At 39.4% G+C, this 21093-nt stretch overlaps 1 protein-coding gene across 1 annotated transcript in view; it reads left to right on the forward strand.

Annotated features, from left to right (window-relative positions):
* The window catches only part of smg1 (SMG1 nonsense mediated mRNA decay associated PI3K related kinase), a 170740-nt gene that overhangs the window by 41448 nt on the left and 108199 nt on the right, over positions 1-21093 (forward strand). The window contains exons 3-13 of the mRNA XM_087997587.1: positions 5106-5258; positions 8861-8997; positions 9199-9257; positions 10478-10691; positions 11036-11161; positions 11243-11315; positions 12972-13069; positions 15700-15873; positions 16134-16358; positions 16898-16999; positions 20237-20506. Of these exons, the coding sequence (XP_087853713.1) occupies positions 5106-5258; positions 8861-8997; positions 9199-9257; positions 10478-10691; positions 11036-11161; positions 11243-11315; positions 12972-13069; positions 15700-15873; positions 16134-16358; positions 16898-16999; positions 20237-20506 (1631 nt within the window). The remainder of the gene's footprint in view (positions 1-5105; positions 5259-8860; positions 8998-9198; positions 9258-10477; positions 10692-11035; positions 11162-11242; positions 11316-12971; positions 13070-15699; positions 15874-16133; positions 16359-16897; positions 17000-20236; positions 20507-21093) is intronic.

A 21093-nucleotide genomic window follows, 5' to 3' on the forward strand; every position in this document is an offset into this window, starting at 1 on the left:
AATCTTATTGGACCCTGATCTACATATTTATCATGGACCTTACTGCCTACCTCTCGTGGGTATTGGTCAAATAACGCAGATTACCGTCAGGAAATGATAGGAAGACATTCAGAGTTCAACTGTATAATTTTAGCACTTTCATCAGCTGCGACTTTAAACTGGTTTACAGGGCGTGAGTTGTGATATGTCAATTGGACTATCTACACAATACATGTAACTATTGCTAGTTGTTGGTTATGTTTTATAAACTCTAATCCATCTTGTTTGTATAGAGCTTTTGTGTCTAATTTACTTTAAATGCTCGTTCTGGTTACGAAGAGAACTGTATACCTGCGCGAATGCATCTTGTCACAGGTGAAGCCAGTGAATATTCCATTGTGTTGATTGCCTGATCGTGAATAATGTTTTGTTCAAACTTTGGTTCAGTTCAGGAAAAAAAGCCCAGTGCTTCAACACTTTTTAAGATCAACTGTTTAGAGTCATAGAGATGTACAGCATGGGAACAGATCTTTTGGTCCAACCCATCCATGCAGACAAGATATCCTAACCTAATCTAGGCCCACCTGCCAGCAGTCGGCCCAGATCCCTCCAAACCCTTCCTATTCATATATCCATCCAAATGCCTCTTAAATGTTGCAATTGTACCAGCCTCCACCATTTCCTCTGGCAGCTCATTCCATACACAGAGCACCCTCTGTTTGGAAAAAGTTGCCCCGTAGGTCTTTTTTATACCTTTTCCCTCTCACCCTAAACCTTGAGTTTGGATACATTAAAATAAATGAATTCATGGAGCTACCACACGATACAAGCAAGGCTAAAGGTTTGGTGTTGGCCACAGAGTTTCTGAGCCATATTGTTCAGCAGAGACCTGGATTGTTAATGAGCTAATTTCAAGTTTTTTTTTTGGATACTTATCAAACTTAGTGCTGAACAATCCCAGACAGGAACATATTTAGGAATTGGTGGATAAAGGTAGTTGCTTGATTGAGACTACCCAAACTTGTTTAACTAGCTGTGGAGGGTTCTCATCTCATTGGTCTAAATGGAATTTGCATTCCTATGAGAGGTGGAAAAACAAGTTTCTCCAATTCCTTAATAAAAATAAAGTGCTGGATAAAATCAGGTCTGTTAGTATTTATGGAAAGGGAAGCAGAGTTAATGTTTCAAGTCCCAAATGGCTCTTCTTCGGAAGACAACTCTTGTAATAGGACATTAATGTTGGTGCATGTGTCCTTCATGTGATATGTAGGATCTTCCACAGACAGTGGTGCAACACTGGTGCCTCCTGTAGGTTGTCCATGTTTTATTCCTGTACTGAGGTGGCATCATGGCTGTGTGGTAGACCGTGAACTTGTTTCAGATTTTATGTTGCCATCTTCAAACGTTGGATTTTTCAGATGATGAAGGCTGCACCAGCAGATTTCAGCTGCAATGCTGGAATTCCTTGACAGTGCCTGCCTTCTGTGAAAGGTAACTACTGAGACATTGAAAGTGTTTCACATTTTTCAGTCATTCCATGTAAATTCTAATCAACAAGACTGAAGTATGTATATTAGGAGCTTGCTGGTTGGGAGCTTTGGTCTTTTTAGTGTTGAGAACCACCTTGTCCTGTCTCAAATACGTCGGCAATTTCTGGGCGCCCTTTTCTGACAATATTTACTGCAGCGTCAGGTTATTGAAGCTCAGTGACTGAAGTCATGTTGGTTGAAGTCATCTGAGATCAACCAACCGTCCGATAAATAAGCTGCATTCCAGAAAGGACCTCACCTCTAGTTAAGTGGAGCATGGGCAGCTAGAGTTGGAGTGAACTAACAATCTTGCCTGATATTTGCCTTAACCTGAAAGGGATCTGTAGTCGATCCACATGCTAAGGATCACTGCTTGCATATCATCATGCTGGCAGAGGATAGTGATGAATTTTAGCGGGCATCCATTCTTTCAAACTACCCCTCAATTTAAAGCCGAAGTCCTTTGAAGGAGTTGATATTAGATATGGTGACTTTCTTAAAAGTGACAAACTATGAAAATCATTTAACCTCAGCCTCTTGATGCTTTAAATCCATATTGAAATTTGGGAATAGCAAGTGTAATGAATCAGTTCAGAAGAGTTCTTGTATAATCCACCCTGTGAGGGAGCATCAGGAGATGCTTCTGTTGCTTCCACAGTTGGATTTGTGTCCTTTCTTGAAGCATGTGATAATCATATCACCTTGAGCACAGAAGACTTTCCTCTTCATTCCAGATCTGTCAGGCAAGAGTGTGGAGCTGTAATTCTATCTCCTCTCCTTTGTGTTCAAAGGTTTCGGGGGAATTCCACCACCTGTTTTGTTGCACAGGTGTGCGAAGGCTTTCATCACCACATAAACCAAGCTCATCCCTAACTGCATGTTAAGGGATGGAGTTGAAAATCCTCTGATTCTTGATTTTAAAAAGTTTTGAATGCTCCCTTCAATGGGTGTTAACACTTTCCTTTCCCTAATTCGATCTTCCTCATCCTTAGACTTCAGAGGAGTAAGTCATTGAGTACTTCAGCCATAAATATTCCTTGACTGTGGAAAAGCTGCAAATATCATTCATGTCAGAGTGCTGTTGTCCACCCACCACCTGTTCTTCACATTCCTTTGTACGTCTGTGCCTTGTTGGTAAGCCCTGTTTCTTTTGTTTTTGGTTTGGGTCTAGAACATCTAGCGGCTGTTGATATCCTGATTATTTTCATCAAACAAGTCCCAATATTTTCTCTCATAAAATTTGTTTTTTTCTTGCAGGGGCTTGAGGGCATCCCAAGCACTCTGGCCACTTCTGTTTTTCAGTTAAGTTTGAGAGTTTTTTGGCCCTTAAGGCATTGTTGGAATTGGTCTGTTTTATTGGGATCCTTCAGAGTTGCAAAGTTGATTTTCATAGAATTCTGTTTTGCACCTGTCATTTGGGAGGCAGTCTGATGGACTTGATTGAAGGAATAAGTTGGTGATTGGTTAACGTCTGTGATTCTGAATATGGACAAGACTTAATCGATCTGGTCCTAGTGTTTGGAATGTGTTGTCGTGGCTTTTTGTATTTGAATACACAGATCTGGCAGAATATTGTGAAGATGAGCCTACATCGTTCACATTTGTTTAGGAAAAGAATATCGTTAGAATTGAGATCTCCAAATTTCTATTTTGCTAGTCATCCTGTTTCATAGGTTTGAATTTCTTCCAACTCTGTCATTGAACTATCCAAGAAGAATAAACCTGTTCTCCTTTGGAGTACTATAGAAAATTTGGTCAAGTTTTATGGGAGAACTTTCTTTGATTTCATCAGTGGTGTGTTTGAGACGTAACTATAAAGCAGTTGCTGCTTCTGAAGTAACTCTTGAAAGCTAGTTGACAAGCTCTTTAATAGCACGCCCAACTCAGTGAACTCTGTATACTTCTGATTTTCTCTTTGAAAAGAAAGTATAGCTGCCTGAGTGTTCCTTCACCTGCTCTCTTCAACTTGCTGCGTCTCTCTCAGTTGCTGTCACGTAGCTGGAGTTGTCTGGCAGTAAACACCGTGCGAGGCTCTGTATGTTCACTTGCAGTTGTCTCCATGAGACTCGTGACTTTCCAGTCTCAAGCCCCTCTACTAGTGTCTTGCATACTTCTATAGCAGAAGATTAACTCTGCACCTGGCTATGGAGTTGGGAGAAGTGAGGGAGACTACTTTTAGGGCAGTAATACAGATGAAGGACTGCAGATGCTGGAAATCTGAAACAAAAACAATTGCTGGAGAAACTTGGCAGCTGTGGCAACATTTGTTGAGAGAAAGCAGTCACTGTTTTGGTTCTAGTGACCTTTCATTTTAGCCTTCTCCTCAAGGGGTGAGCAGAGTGTGTCCTAACTAGGACTGCTCAGTCGCAGTTACGGTTGCTGTCTCTTCCAAGTGATAGGCTATGTTGAAACTTCCACCCTGCAGACACTCTGCCTCTATTCCTGATGAAGGGCCTTAGCCCGAAATGTCGAGTTTCCTGCTCCTCGGATACTGCCTGAACTGCTGTGCTTTTCCAGCACCACTCTAATCTAGAATCTGATTTCCAGCATCTGTAGTACTTGTTTTTACCTGAAACTTCCACCTTGCCTGATCTAGAAGCTTCCAGATGATGCTAGTCTTTTCCTGTTGCTATTTGGCTGTTGAATAGCATGAAGGATGTGGTTGGAAAGGAGGATGCTGTATATGGTATCCTGTTTTTTCCAGTGTACGTTCTTCCTCTTTCAATTGCTCTGGGAATATTTATTGGAATCTGTTAGGTTTACTTCTCAAAATTCATGTTTTGATTTTTAGACTTGTACTTCAAAACGTAAAGCTTGAAAATAAGTCTTTCTTAATGAAAGACCACTCTACGGTTTGGCAGTTTACCAGAGTAGATTCTTTTGTCATCACAATCTCAGTACTCTCAGCAAGTTTTATTTCTGAATGTCCCCTCATGTTTGCTGTGATGGGCAGAAATGATTAGCTGTTTGATTTAATAGAAATGTATAAAGACCTGGCGTTTGTGATGTCAGACGACTGCTCCATTGTCAGCATTTGCCATCATTACTCAATCTGAAAAAGTAGAAGTCCAGAAATTGAACTTTAATTCCACCCTCCTCCAATAGCTGAAGAATTAAGGTCCTCTGAAGCAGAATTCCTAAACACTCAGGAAATTGGAACCAAATTCTCTTTGAGAGCCACAATGCAGGTTTGATACTTGTTACTGACTGAGGTGACACAAAGGTTTCATCTTCTCAACCTTGTCCCTCAGCTGAGGCGTGGTGACCCTCAAGTTAGACTCGCCACCAGCTGACTGGAGGGCAGCCCTTTGGTCCCCTGGCACTATGGCGAGTTTACCTTTGTTTTTAATTGTCATAGCATTGCTTTATATAGTTAATCTTGCTGTAAAAGCCATCGTGAAGCATTGTTGAAAAAGGTCTCTGGTTTTCAGAAGTGTATATTATAGAAATACACACTGTAGAAAAGTTACAGCACAAAGGGGCCTTTGTGGTCTTTACACTGATGTAGAATTTAGTATAATTGGTACTTTTCATACAGATCTCTAAGCAAAGGCTACCAAAATTGAGTTTTAGTTGAAATTTTTTTTTTTTTTACAGGCAGATATGATATCAATGGAGGACTTGGTGAAAATGCTTATGGTCGGAAGTCGCTGGGGCAAGAGCTGAGGGTCAACAATGTGACCACGGATGTAAGCAGTATTCAGCATGGGAGTCGTGCTTTAGCCACAAAGGAGATGAGGAAATCACAGGGTAAGAATTTTATTAATTTGGTATCTAGATAATAGCTCTCACTGGTATACTTTTATTATGATGAGGTGAGGTACAAAAGCTGTCCAGTTCTTTAGGATTTTTGCTTTGTTGCAATACCTGGTAATACTTTGAGAGATCTTAAACATTGCTGAAAGAGACATGAAGTTGAAGCTCTTCATCTTGTCCTGATATCCCTTTTTAGCAGTGATCATGTTCTGTAAGTGCCAAGCAATTATTTGAGAGTTCTCGAGCATGAGTTTCTGGCATGTACGCATTCAAATTTCTGGTCCATTCACAGTAGAATGGAAGTGGGATATTTCCCTGCGCAGAGAGATTACTTTGTGTTGTTTAATCGAGTAAAGGATAAGTGATTACTCTAGTATTTTAACATTGATTATGTCGGCTCTGGGGAGATAGTGTGCCAGTTCTCAAAATGAGAACCACTTTATTAATTGCTTCGGTTTTGGCAGTGCATGACTGTTTGGTTTTAAAAATAGAAAAGTGTAGCATTTTAATGGATAATAGCTCCATCTTTACTTTCTCTATATGAATACATATGTTCTTTACTTGGCATCCATAGTGCAGGCTCAGTCCACATCCTGGCTGAGGTTACCAGGCTGAGGTCCCACCTCCTCAACCTTGTTGCTGACCTGAGATGTGGTGACCCTCCAGTTAGGCTGACACCAATTGTCTTGAGGGAGCTCTAATTGTCCTTTTGGACAATGGCAACCTAACCTTTTATTTTACTTGCTATTTGTCTTGAAAGTACAACTTTATTTTTCTTTATTTATTCATGGGATGTGTGTGTTGTTGGCTATGCAGCATTTATTGTTCATTCCTAATTACTCAGAGGGCAGTTAAGAGCCAACCGCGTTGCTGTGGGGCTGGAGTTACATGTAGGCCAGACTGGGTAAGGATGGTAGTTTCCTTTCCTAAAACATCATTAGTGAACCAGATGGGTTTTTCCAGACAATCGACAATGAATTCGTGGTCACCATTCGACTCCATTCCAGATTTCGTTTTTTGAATTCAAATTCCACCATCTATTGTGGTGGGATTCATACCTCGGTTCCCAGAACGTTGTCTGGGTCTCTGGATTAACAATCCAGCAATTAAAACCAGTAAGTCTTTGCTTCCTGATAGTTGAACCCATAAAAGCATTTTGGGACTTTTATGAAAAAAGAACATGAGTGAAGATTGTGTACTTTAATTTTGTGTACAATTAAATTCAAAGATATTACCAGCAATGTTTCCTAGAAGTTGCACAACTGTGTAGCTGCTGGTAGGGTCCACATCCACTGATTCTTGTGCACATGCATTGTCTCATGGTTCTGGACATTTGATGGATATGCACCTCAGAGCTTGGGGCAGCATAGATTACTAGATTAGAGAAAAAGAATGAGATAGGACTGTCTGCTAAATTCTCTCCTGAGTGACTCTGATCTGCTGTTCAGGTTATGTACCCTGATTGACTCATTCTGCCAAGCACTAGCCTCAACACACATCAAAAGCATATCCTATCTAATCTACTAATTCTTATGTTGAAACCCTCAATCAGATATGTATTAGACTGTTATTCTACACAAGATTGATTTGATTGAGATTTTTCAAACTTAAAGAATTCATTTTATCATTTAATAGTCACATTGGAATGCAGGGAAGGAATAGGCCATTTGGCCCTTTGACCCTGTTCTGCCATTCAGTAATGGTATAGCTGGTCTGCTTGTGGCTTCAAGTCCACTTTCTTGTCTGACCCTCATAACACTTGATTACCTTGTCAATCAAACTTGTTCAACATCGCCTTGAATTTGTTGCATGCCCTAGCCTCCACTGCTCCCAGAGGAAGAGAATTGTTGACTAACCTCTCATAATCCTCCAAAAGAAAATATCATCGTTGACCTGGATGGGAACCCCCCCCTTATGTTAAGCTGTGCCCCTCTGGATTCCCCACAAATAGAAGCATCCTATCAGCATCCAGCTGTCCAGTCCCATCACTTTTTTTCAATAAGATTAGCTCATTCTCCTAAACTCCCAATGGCCACAAGATTCCAACTTCAACCTGCTCAACCTTCTCTCCAAACACAACCTGTTCAGTCCAGCAACAGACGAGCAAACACAATCACTGCTTGTGAACAGTTAATCACTGAATTGTAGTGTAGAGCTTGTGGTGCGTTGGCAGTGTTCCTACCTCTTGGCCCAAAGGTCTGAGTTCAATACCCACCTCCCCCAGACACATGCTGTAATGTGTCTGAAAAATATCTTGTTAGATTAGAATTGGGAAAAGAGGGGAGCTATTTTACCCTTGCTAACCTGGCTGTAACAGGTAGTTATTAGAATCTAGTTTGGGGGCAGTGAATATTTTGATCGATGTAAGTTGCTCAAGGGAAGTCAGCATGAAATTTTGTAACAGGTAGATCAGGTCTAATCAACCTCACTTATTTTGAAGAGGGAGCTCATGTGGTAGATAAGCATGTCCACGTGCCAGTATTAATCTGTTATCAAGTTTCCAAATAAATTGTTAACAAATGTTATAATACATTGGGTGCAGTCCAGTGCCTTGGATGGGCCTCTGGATCTTGTGGTGCAGTGATAGTGTCCCTACCTCCAAGTCAGGAGGTCCAGGTTCAAGTTGTACCTGCTCCAGAAGTGTGTAATGATGCGTCTAACCAGTTGATTAGAAAATATCTATTGCCTATTTTGGACTCGCAGTATTGTAACGAGATTTACAGCCACAAAATAGAAATTGCAAAGCTAGTAGATAATCTAGGTGCAGAATTAATAGAATGTTGGGCAATATCTTGACTGGGTTACAAAGTGAAAGTGACATGAAACTGTAGTTAGATACCATTAGGAGTACTGCACTCATAGAATTCCCTTGTGTAGTGAAGATTGAGCTGATTTAATTAAGATGATCAGAGGAGCCAATAAGTGAAGTAGAAACTAGATTTTTTTTTAGATTTTTTTGGATTTAGATTATAGTGTGGAAACAGGCCCTTCGGCCCAACAAGTCCACACCGTCCCGCCGAAGTGAAACCCACCCATACCCCTACGTTTACCCCTTACCTAACACTACAGGCAATTTAGTATGGCCAATTCACCTGACCCTACACATCTTTGGATGGTGGGAGGAAACCGGAGCACCCGGAGGAAACCCACGCAGACACGGGGAGAACGTGCAAACTCCACACAGTCAGTCGCCTGAGGCGGGAATTGAACCCGGGTCTCTGGTGCTGTGAGGCAGCAGTGCTAACCACTGTGCCACCGTGCTGTCCCTTCCGTTAGGGGACTGTAGAATAGGTGGCATAACCTTGGAGTTAGTTTGTCTGTTGAAGGACGATGAGTAAAGAGTGTTTCTTCGCATAAATTATTGCTGAGACCTGGAATAAACCTTCCTAAAAGAAAAGGTCACTTAAATTCTGAAATTGAGATTGTTGAATTTATGTTGGGCAGGGGGTATTGGAGGTATGGAAATCAAGATGGGGAGGTGGAGTTAAGATTCAAATCAGCTCTGATCAGACTGAAGAGGTTGAATGGGAACTACTACTTTTCCCATGTTATTCACTTGGTTTACAGTCAACTTTGTCAAACTGTTTAATTTATAGAGCGATCTTTGTCTTATTCTGATGAGTCTCGACTGTCCAATCTTCTGCGGAGGATTTCCCGTGAAGATGACAGGGAGCGTCGGCTGGCTACAATAAAGCAATTGAAAGAGTTTATTCAGCAGCCAGAAAACAAAGTGGTGAGTTTTTTTAAGAAAGGTGAGATGGAAATGCACATCTTAGCATCCTAAGGGACAGGTGAACGTTGGGCCTACATGCTAAATGCTAGCAGCTCTCCGGTTACTACTTTCTAAGATATAAACATAGGGGAAATCGGCTACAGAGTCATGTTTCTAATTTTATTGTATTTGTTGTATAATTGCAATTTTATCTTCTTGCAGGTTCTAATTAAGCAATTAGACAATGCTCTGACTGCAATACAGGATGTGCTTAATGAGAGGTAAGTGTGAAAATACGTTGATTTTGTCAGAATTTGTAATCCTTTTAAGGAACTTTATGCTTTTTAAAAAAAGATAAACTTCTTTCTTTGGACATAATTCTCTCTAAAAAGTACCCTCGAGTTGCTTTGTATATGCATCCGTTGGATTTTCAGGAGCTCGGTTTGCTTTTGTGGATGGAAGAAAATAAATCCTTGTGTGAATTTTAACCTTCCCATATTTACATAATATGAAAAAGTCATTGATTGCATTTGCTGAAGATATCTTTACACATTATTTCCAGTCGTTTTAATTTAGCCACTTCTATTTGGTACTACTTGGAGATTTAATTTTTTTTGTAAGAGATGTGTAAAAATCCCAATCAGGCATTTGACCACAGAGTTCCTTCTCAAAATGGGACCTCAGATTAGCATGTCCTTTGGTGTTAGGATGATGCTCCAAGATACTACCTGGTGTCTTTTTAATTTGTGGAATATCATGTGTTATAAGACTGTAGTGTGTTATACATATAAACCAGGTTGCTAAGCCACTGATCTCAAAAGATCCTAATCTTTGAATAGTTGACATTTTTTTAGTTTACTGTTCTGGGATCTATGTAAGGCAGTGCTTCCAAAATGTGTTCCCATTTGACCCTGTTTTTGAGGTTTGAAAGCTGCTCCAGTTCCTTGGTAAGTGATGGGGGAATAAGGAGAAGAACTTTCACAGCCGAGGCGGGGTGGTGTTGGTCATTGCTGCATTGGAGGTAGTGACACCGAAATTTCAGTTAGTGGTGTCATTTGGAGTCCCGACCCCCACTCAGGGAAGTCCTGGTATAGAGTTTTGCGTAAAATTTGCTTCGGCAGTATCTTACCCTTCATAGAATATATTGTCTTGAGTAAGTGGGGAAATGCTTTTGATTCAAACTAAACTCAGGTTCCAATTACGGTTTTGTGAGACTTTAAAAGTACAGACAATGCTTAAGGAAAGTGGCTGTTTATTAATTCACTTCTACCATTGCAAATACATTGCAAATCCCACTTTTTGATGACCAATTGATAGATTTTTAGTTTTGTTTGTGACTTGTTTCATTTGTTTAAATGAGAAAACAAATTGAATTTTTGGGGATAGCTGTAATTTACCGTAAACTCGGAACTCATTATTTATTTTAAATTTGTCTATATATATGGCCTAGGTATATACATGCAGTGCAAGATATTAACACCTTTAATTTTTTTATCAACAGTAGTAAACTACTTCATGAACTACGACAGGAAGGAGCTTGCTGCCTTGGCTTGCTGTGTGTATCTCTGAGTTACGAGGCTGAGAAAATCTTTAAATGGATTTTTAGTAAGTTTAATTCTTCCACCAAAGATGAGGTAAAACTTCTGTACTTGTGTGCCACCTACAAAGCATTGGAAACTGCAGGAGAAAAGAAGGCATTTTCATCTGTAATGCAGGTTAGTCCTTAATTTTATGATCTTTCCTTAAAACTGATATTAGGAATATTTTATTTTAAGTTCACTTTTGATACTAAAATACCTCATTTTGTGGACACACGTTAATGCATTTAGATAACTTGGAGAGCAGATTTAAGGGTGATAAAAGGTCTTTGGGGGCTGTATTGCATTTTCTGAAATTATCAAACTTCCAAAAATATTTTGAGTATCATCATTATGGAGAACTTTCTGTTTAAACTATTTTAAAACTCCCAAAAAGTATGAAAAATGGTAGTAAGCTGTCATTGAACACAGGTAAAATATTTGTTTAGTTGGAACTAATTTAGTTTGTTTTTCCTCTCTAGCTGGTGATGGTTAGCCTGCAGACTGTTTTGGAAAATGTGGACACTCCAGAGCTGCTGTGCCAGTGTGTGAAGTGCATTTTATTGGTGGCTCGTTGTTATCCCCATATATTTAGTACCAACTTTAGGGTAAGAATAATGAGGGAAAAATTGAATCATAATATTTTAATTTTCACAGTAAGCTGATATCTGATGCTTTTTATTCTAAAGGACACTGTAGATATACTTGTTGGATGGCATATTGATCACACTCAGAAACAATCGCTTACGCAACAAGTGTCAGGTAAAATATATATTTACTCCAGTAGGTTCTTAGTTGTTTAAAATTCTACTTTGAATTGTTAGCTATTTGAACAAAGTAGTTCAGGTCTGCTGAAAAATGGCAGGTTTCAAAATGGTATTGACAGCAAGATCGATATCAGTAAAGTGAAATTCAAAAACATTTGAAACCAAATACCATGTAACCATTTTCACTTAAATTATGTTTGAACCATTTTGTTCTAAGAATGCTCACCTTCATTATATGACCATCTCTTTTGGTTTGTTTTTTTTTTATCAATTAAGGCAACTTGGTCTTTTTTATCTGTAGGTACTAATTGGTTGTCATTAACCTTAGTCGTAATTATTGAAATAGTGAGCTTTTGGATGGTTGATAGGCTTTCCAGTTGCATTCAGAAAATCACTTGCAGTGAATGCTCATTCTGTTCCCTCACGGTTACCTCTAAGATCACTCCATGAGTCTATCCCTTTGCCCTTCCTATTTCCCATTTAAATGGTGCCCCTCAGTGGTGACATTGAAAGCAGGGCATCACTATTGATAAGTATGCTCATGGTATGCAGCTCTCTCTCATCACCGTCTCTGCTAACACCCCCACTGTCAAATTTGGCTGACTCCTTGACTAACATCTTGTTCCAGATGAGCAGAAATTTCCTCCAAGTTGATGTTGAGCAGATTTTTATCTTCTTGTCTCTGCTGCACTTTTCTTTCATACTGGCACCACTTTTCTCTGTCAGGTCTGAAGCTGCCATCAACTTTGAGCAGGACTTCTGACTGCATTTACTGCATCACTAAAATTACCTACTTTCACCTCTATATCACTGACCAACACGACGCTCATCCACACCTTCTGTTACCTCTGGATTTGATTATTTCGATTTGCACACAGCCAGTTTCCCATCTTCTGCAGACATGAACTCGAGGCCATTGAAAACTCTGCCTGTGTCCCAACTAGCCATTTGTCAGCCTTGTGCACATTGACCTACATTGACACCTGATTAAGGAACCTAAGTTTTGAAATTCTCATTCTTGTTTTCAGATTTCTGTATAGTTGTCCTCTGCACAGTCTCCTTCAGCTCCACAATCCCCTGACATCTGTGCTGCTCCAATTTTGACTCTTGAGCATCCATGATTTTCATTGCTCCACAGTGGATAATGATTTCAGCTGACAAGATCCTAAGCTCAGGAATACCTTCTCTAAGCAGCCACCTCTTGTTCTTCTTTTTATTCCACTTCTTATAACCTGCATCTGACCAAACTGCTATGTTATTATCTCCCCATATAAATCAGTGTCAAATTTTGTTAGCACTCCTATAAAATGCCTTTCCTATATTGAAGGCACTAATGCATGTTCCTGCTTTTGGTGTTAAGATAATTAATTAATCTACTTTGAGAAATGTCTATTACCTGAACGAACGTTCATGCCAAGAATTTTAATAACACCTTCTGTCTGTTTTTAAAACAGTATTATGCTGCATTGATGATACAGTGCAACTTGCTAATGCCTTGATGATGATTATACTCAACTTAATTGCTAGCTAGTCTCTTACTAGCTTGACTAATAGTTGTCATTACTTTGTCACAAGCTCTTCTATGAAATTTTTAACTTGCTTTGCACAAGAACCCTTAAATTAAAAAATTATGGGATTTGTTCACACAAAGGTTGGCTGCAGTGTTTGGAACAGTTCTGGGTAGCAGATCTTGGATTTTCCACAACCCTTCTGGGGCAGTTTTTGGAAGACATGGAAGCTTATGCTGAGGTATGGTACAGTCTTGACAATTGTGAAATTGAGGTGTCCTTCTACATGAAAAAACTGACTCAGTTGTGTGAAACTGCTTCTTGTTTGCTGGTTATTACCGGCTTTTTCTTTAAACCAAAATAAGGGACCAAAACCAATAACTTTGTTTTTGTTTCAAATCTCCAGTATCCAAAGTGCTGAAGAAATTCAGGTCTAGCAGCATGTGTGAAGAGAGGTTAATGCTGCGAGTTCAGTGACTCTTTGTCAGAACAGCAAACTGGACTTGAAACGTTAACTCTGGTTTTTCTCTCCACAGTTGCTGCCAAACCGAAGTTTCTCTAACACTTTGATTTTGGCCCAAACAATAATTTGCTTTTTTCATAATTTGATACTGCTTAGTATTTAGATCTATATTCACCATTCACTGGAAGCTACCTGTTCTTTTTTGAATTATGAATTCATGAAATGTTTGAAGGCTTATGGATAAGATATTTTTCCAGAAAGTTCTATCGATTTTATTGAACTGTTATAATGTAGTCTCTTAGAATGCCATTTCAAGAATGCATTGGAGAGTAAAGTTCAGTAAAAAGGCAAATTTGTATTTGTAAAGGACTTTTCTTGCCCACTTGTCTTTGATATTTTACAAGTGGCACCTAATTTGCATTTAGCAAACTCCTGCAAACAGGAATATGCGAAAGACCAGTTCCCATGATCTGTGTGATGGTGATTTGCATCCAGGCTAATATTTATACCTCAATGAGAATTCACCTGCTGTTACGTTTGTAATGACTCTCCACCATTCTCACTGATCAGCAAGCATTGTCTGTGTCTGCCAGAATGAGCTAACAGTTATTTTTTTTATGGTTGTATTATGGAGCCAGCTAATGAGTACTGACCAAGTCAGATCCTAGATGAAACCTGGCTTGATAGATCAAATGTTTTATTTCAATGTAATTATCGTTTGTTAAAACATAAGGCTTCATGATTAGATTTAACAATAGAACAGAAGTTCATTGCGTAAAAGGAAAAAAAACCCTTAATATAGAGCACAGTTTGAAAGATCTTAGAGCACGTGATAAATGCCACCTTGTCTATCTCCACCACTGTACCTTTGCAGTTTCATAGCTAGAGCAAGTACCCCTTCATCTCAAACTTTGATGTAGCTGCTTCTCTTCAACTCTTTTGTCTGAACTATGAAGCTGTTTTAAATATTCACAAAACTTAAAGCTTAGATTTGCTCTCTCTTATAATAACCTTATGATTGCTAACAGTGTGCTGTGTTCTGGAGAGCTATTGTAATGCAGTGGTAGTGTCCCTATCTGAGCCAGGAAACCTAAGTTCAAATCCCACCTGATCCAGAAGTATGTCATACCATTTCTGAACAGGCCAATTAGGAAGTATCTACGCTCCTGGTCTGGAAGTTGCATTAATTGACTTTATACTAAAGTAATTTTTTTCCATGGATTGTTTTATATTCCGTTCGAGGAGAGAAATTGTATTATGGGATTGTAAGCCCAGTCAGCTTTCATCCGAACTGCTCCAAGATTGGTTTCTGGGTTTCTTTCCTAAGCTAAAAACAGCCCTTGATTATACAATATTTACACGCCCACCCTAAATGCAACACTACTAACAATCTTTCATAAACATTCCACGTTTCCCTACTTTCTGACAATTAGTGGATTACTCCACCTTCTTGACCTGTAATCATCTTCCCGATCCCTCTGCCCCAACCCCCCTCCAGCCTATCACCCTCACCGTAACCTCCTTCCACCTATTGCATTCCCAACGCCCCTCCCCCAAGTCCCTCCTCCCTACCTTTTATCTTAGCCTGTTTGGCACACCCTCCTCATTCCTGAAGAAGGGCTTATACCCGAAACATCGATTCTCCTGCTCCTGGATGCTGCCTGACCTGCTGCGCTTTTCCAGCAACACATTTTTCAGCTCTGATCTCCAGCATCTGCAGTCCTCACTTTCTCCTAATTACTGGATTAGATCAATATTTTGGAAGGACTGACTAATTACTTTTCAAAAACCCTTGTATAAAAGAACCCAATACCATATACCACTGTTTTGAAGTTCAAATTCTGAAAACTGAGTCACAGTTGTTTTCAAAACACATGCTGACAGTTGGTGCTTTCAAGCAATGTCTGTAAGCTGTTTAAGCCAGGCTAAACTGTGATCACACTGGTGATGAGTCTAACACTCTTGGATGCTGAGTGGTGACGCCAAATGAAATTGACCGATATATACAGCTGATCCACATCAGAGTAGCAGCTAAATATAAGCAGTACCAAATTTGTTGGATTGTCACCAGCTGGAGCTCCCTTCCCGACAGCACTGTGGGCATACCTACCCCTCATGGGTAGCAGTGGTTAAGAAGGTAGTTCAGCACCACCTTCTCAAAGGCAGTCTGGGATGAGCAGCAACAAGTCCTACATCTCTGTGTGAAAAAGTAATAACTGCCATGTGATGAATTTTCCTGTGAAATTTGGTTTGGTGTGTGGTAAACATTTGTCTCGGGGCAGTGGTGGTCAATAACAGATTGGTCACAAATTCCTGCTCACTGCTGTGATTGATGGACAAGTGTCCATAAAAGATTAATTTCTTTACAGCTCCTGTGTGGTGAACAACTTGATTATTTGCATTTACAGGATCTTAGTCACGTGGCCTCTGGGGAAGCAGTTGATGAGGACATTCCACCTCCTTCAGTCTCGTTACCGAAGTTAGCAGCACTTCTGAGGGTGTTCAGCACTGTCGTGAGAAGCATTGGAGAACGTTTCAGTCCAATTAGAGGCCCTCCAATCACTGAGGCTTACGTGACAGATGTAAGAAAATGTATTGAGATTATTTTTCTAATCCATCTCCTTGCTTACACTCATCTTCAATAGTTCTAACTTTTTTTTGTAAAACTTCTGTCTCCTTTGGATTAAATTCCAAAGTATAAAAAATTAGGCTTCTCTTTGAATCAGATCTAAAATCTTCATTGTCTCTTGATCCATCCCCATAGCAAAGTTCAGAGAATCACATGACTGGATTATAATATTTTGAGGGGTTTTTCTTAAACTGTGTTTCTCTTTCACTCTAGGTCCTCCTGAGGGTTGTGAACTGTGTGACCACGGCAAAACAAGTTTTCTTTTCTGAGGCAGTATTGACCGCTGCAAATGAATGTGTGTGTGTTCTGTTGGGTAGCATGGATTCGGATGTAGCCAAACATTGTGAGATTACCATTACTTATGGATTGGATCAGCTGGACAGTTGTCAGATGTTTGGTGCTGAGTACATCATCTCTGTCTTAAACTTGTTAACACTGGTGAGTCTACTTAGATAGTTGAGGGTTTGTTTTTGTACCTGTTGTGATTAGCTAGAGCATTATATTTGGATCTTGCAGCAAGCAAAAGCAGTTTGCACTTATGAGGCGTTCTCATAATTTCAGGGCATCTCAAATTACTGCACAATCTATGAAGTGCTTTGAAAATGGAGCCACTGCTCTAGGAAAGCTCAAAAAGCCAAAGTATTCACAACTGAGTCCCAAAAAAGTAGAGAGTAGGGTACATAATCTGATTATAGTGATGTTTGATGTGGGATAGATTTTGGCAGGCTGTCAGGAAGTGTTCTTTACTTTTCAAATGAAAATACAGAATTGTTTGCCTCCTTTACGATGGTAGATAGGGCCAGAGTTTGGTATTTCACTTACAAGGTGTATATTTAGCTCTAGAAATCTCAGCCCAGATTTTGTGCTTCACCATCTTCTGATTCAGAGACTAAAGTATTGCCACTGACACCTGTAACAACTAACTTGATTACAGTATGTAATGTCAAAATTCAAAGAAAAATGATTTTGTTTTCCAGATTGTGGAACAAATAAATACAAAATTGCCAGCATCATTTGTTGAAAAACTGTTTTCACCACAGTCTAAGTTACTTCAGCTCCGTTTTCACAGGGAGAAAGAGGTATGGTCATGGATTGATGAGTTGAATGCGCTCTTTAATAGTATACAATGATGCTAACAAAAACCGAAATTGCAGAAAAACCTCAGCAGCTGTGGAAAGAAGTCAGTTAACGTTTCAGGTCCAGTAACCCTTCTTCAGAACTGATGGTAGCTGCACTTTACTCAATCGAGTCAACAGCATTAGCTGCTCACAGTGATGTCTCCTCTACATTGAGGCAATGAAGTGTAGGTTGGGTGACAGCTTCACAGAACACCTATGTTTCATTTGCAGAAATGACATTGAGCTTGCTGTTGTCTGCCACTTCAACACATCACCTCATTCCCTGGCCAACAGCTCTGTCTCAGGCTTGCTGTAGTATTCCAGCAAAGCTTGAAAAGCAGCACCTCATTTTCTGCTTGGGAACTCTACAGTCTTCTGGGGTCAATATTGAGTTCAGCAGTTCTAGAGCTTGTGGCACTTTCTCCCATGTCCCTTACCCCCCACACCAGGCCTTGCTATCACAGTCTGCTATTACAAATCCCTACCCCACACATCAGGCCTTGTTATCACACTGGGCAAAAGTGAGGACTGCAGATGCTGGAAACCAGAGTTTAGATCAGAGTGGTGCTGGAAAAGCACAGCAGGTCCGGCAGCATCTGAGGAACAGGAAACTCGGCGTTTCGGGCAAAAGCCCTTCATCAGGAATTTTTATCACAGTCTGCTATTACGTGTCCCTACCCCACACACCAGGCCTTGTTATCACACAGTCTGCTATTACATGCAACCCATTAGCGGCTATTCATTCTCCTAGGCTGACCGTTATCCACTCCTTTGTCCAACTGTTTTGTGGCCTCTTTGGGCTCTATCTCTACCTATCATTTACTCTTTATCACCTCCACCCATCACCCTACCTTCTGCATAAATACCAAATTTTGCTACTATCAGTTCTGAAGAAGGCCTGAAATGTGCAGCAATTTCTATTTTTCTTTGATATCCTGCATCTGCAGTTCTCTTGGGTTGTTTATATAAAGATCCTAATTTGGTTTATGTAATCATTTCATATAGTATGTTGATTTGTTGAACATGAAAATATAATTAGTTATTAGATCTGCTTACCCTTAAAGTTTCTACTTTGCATGTAATTTTGAAGTTGACTTTTTTGATAACTTCAAAATAATTTTTAAGTGGTAATAAATCTTTAAAAAGACGAGAAAGTACTGAGTCTTTTCTTTGCAGATTTCAAGGCTGCCTTGAATTCAAAGGATGCTACATGTTGAAATTAAATGGTTGCATTTAACTAGAGTGGAACTCTGTACAAGGCAATGTATCTGCTTTTACAATTGAGTTTCCAGTGAAACTGGGAGGCTGCAAGCATGATCTGTTAAGACTGTTGTAGAGAGATGTTGAGACGTTCCAGAATTAAACTAATGTTTAAGCTAAACTGAAAAATTTGAGTATTGAACATGATGGCGATAGGTTGTCTGCGACATTTGAAATACTCTACCAACTGTTTCAAGTGGTTCATACACTGATCTGATCATTCGTGAATATTTTTGTACAATGAGAGTTTCATAAAATGAAGATATTTTGTAATGATTTCTAATGAGTGCTTAACTATCTTTTTTCCTGTTGGGTGGAGTGTGAACAACATGTTTTGCAATGAAACGTTACGACCCTTAATTAGTATGGTGAACAGTTGATGTTTTGCACAACCACTTTCAATACATACAGAATAATGATAAAAACTTATAAACTAGGAGAAAGTGAGGACTGCTGATGCTGGAGATCAGAGTCGTGTGTGTGGTGCTGGAAAAGGACAGATAGGCAGCATCCGAGGCGCAGGAGAATCGACATATCAGGAATCACAAGCCGTTCTTGATGAAGGGCTTACGCCTGAAATGTCGATTCTCCTGCTCCTTAGATGCTGCCTAATCTGCTATGCTTTTCCAGTACCACACTCTAGAAACTTATAAGCCAATGTCATGGAGTGATTGGTGTCAGAAATATCAATTCCTAATCTTATTCTTTTTTTTTATTTGTACCTAAATCTTAACAGATCTGTTTATTTAGACCATGAGATGTTAAAGCAGAAATAGACCATTTAGCCCATTGAGTTTGCTCCACTGTTTAATGAGATCATGATTGATCTGATAATCTTCAACGCCACTTGACTTTTCCTCATATCTTGTTTCCTTACTGATTTAAAAATCTGTCTCAGCCTTGAATTTACTTTATGATCCAGCCTCAAGCCCTCTGTGGTAAAGAATTCCACAAATTCACTACTCTCTGAGAGAAGAAATTCCTCCTCATCTTTGTCTTAAATGGACAATCCCATATTCTGACACTATTCCATCTGGTTCAAGACACTTAGAGCAGGGGAAACAACCCGTCTGAAGCATCCGTCCTGTCAAGACCCCTAAGGGTTCTGTATGTTTCAAAAGGGTCATCTCTTCTTCTATATTTGAATAAGTACAGGCCTAATCTACTCAACTATCCTCACATATAGAGTCCCTCTATTCTTGGTATCATGCTAATAAATCATCTCTGGACTGCCTCCAGTGTCAGTATAGATAAGGGTTCTGAAAAACATGAATGGTTTATCATGTGGAACTACAAACTGTTGAGCTGCTCTTTCCAATCTCAGGTAATTGCCTTGGAGCTGTGTTTGATAGTTCAATGTTTACTAATTTGGGAGCTGTTATTATAAGATGTGTTTCTTCTTCGTAATATAGGGGTAGGTGAAAATCAGTGTTGGTTTTATTATTTTCTTATGACCTGAATTTGAATAGAAAGCAATCCTTGTTTGTTCTGAATACTACTTAGATTTGAGTATCTTCTGAGGCTGCAATGCCCTTCTAATCTTTTTTTTTAAAAACAGCAAAATGTGTCAAATTGCTGACTGTTGAACCAAGATGTCAATTCCTGTTTCTGTGCTGCTGTAAATCTGTTATATTGAGATTTCCGACCACTTTGTGTGAGAAACGCACGGAAGAAGTTTTGCCCTCATTAACTCAGTGGCCATGCATCTTTTATGTTGTAATGTGGATTTGATCCCAGCTGAATAAAAGGGCTGTAATCGTACATTTTTGCTTGAAATATTATGCCAGTTAAATCCCTGTTCACTGGTTTTTGTATTTGAATATTTTGTATTAAATCTTTTTAGTGAGATGTTCAATTATGTTTTTCTAGTAAATTAACTTATACTTTTATTGAATGTCAGTAATTTTTTTGTCAATTTATCTATCTTTTCCTATCTAGGTTGTTTCAGCAGCACAATATGTATATCAAGCTGTGCTAAGCCTGAAGAATATTCCTGTGTTAGAGACTGCTTACAAACTTATCTTGGGGGAAATGACATGTGCACTTAACAGTCTCCTTCAAGGCCTGACTCTTCCTCTCGTCTGTTCAGAGATACAGCATGAAGCTTTCAGGGACAGAACATTCAAAGAGGAAAATGCAGAGTTTGTAATAATATTTGACTTAAGTGCCCTTACTACAATTGGAAATGCAAAAAATTCCTTGATTGGTGTAAGTATTACCCTGATACCGAAGAGTTAAATTAATTATGTACTTGCATGGCTTCTCATGAAATTAGACTATATCTTGCTGAATCTTTTCTCAAATTTTGTTCACACACTCTGTGAAAGGACTGAGCTGGAGATATGCTTTAGATCATATACACCATTGCCATCCATTTGGGGGACATACGGAGAGCATTGAAGTAACAGCTGCCTTATTTTTCCACATTTTTGCTTCCATGAGCAATGCCTTGCTAGACTCTCCTAGGCCAGAATAGAAATGTTGTCATTTCTGGAGATATGATCCCAGTTGACCAGACAAGCCAGTTCCCAGAGTGAAACCTAGTTTGTTCGATTTTAACTTTGCCTTTTTTAAAACCGTTGAGTTTGGTTACTGAACACATTCACAAGGGACTGCCAGTGACTTTTAGAACACAATATTAAACAAGAAAATATGAACTATATAATACACTAAAAGAAAGGTTGGGACAATTCCATGTGTCATCAGAAAATCATTCAAATTCACACTATTCCTTTAATCAGAGTAAAATCCTTACACCCTGTGCAGAGTGAGGATTAACTCCACAACAAAAATCT

This window comes from Chiloscyllium plagiosum, unplaced genomic scaffold (assembly GCF_037043375.1).
Source record: "Chiloscyllium plagiosum isolate Xiang-an unplaced genomic scaffold, Cpla_swu_hap1 HiC_scaffold_20, whole genome shotgun sequence".
Lineage (NCBI taxonomy): Eukaryota > Metazoa > Chordata > Chondrichthyes > Orectolobiformes > Hemiscylliidae > Chiloscyllium > Chiloscyllium plagiosum.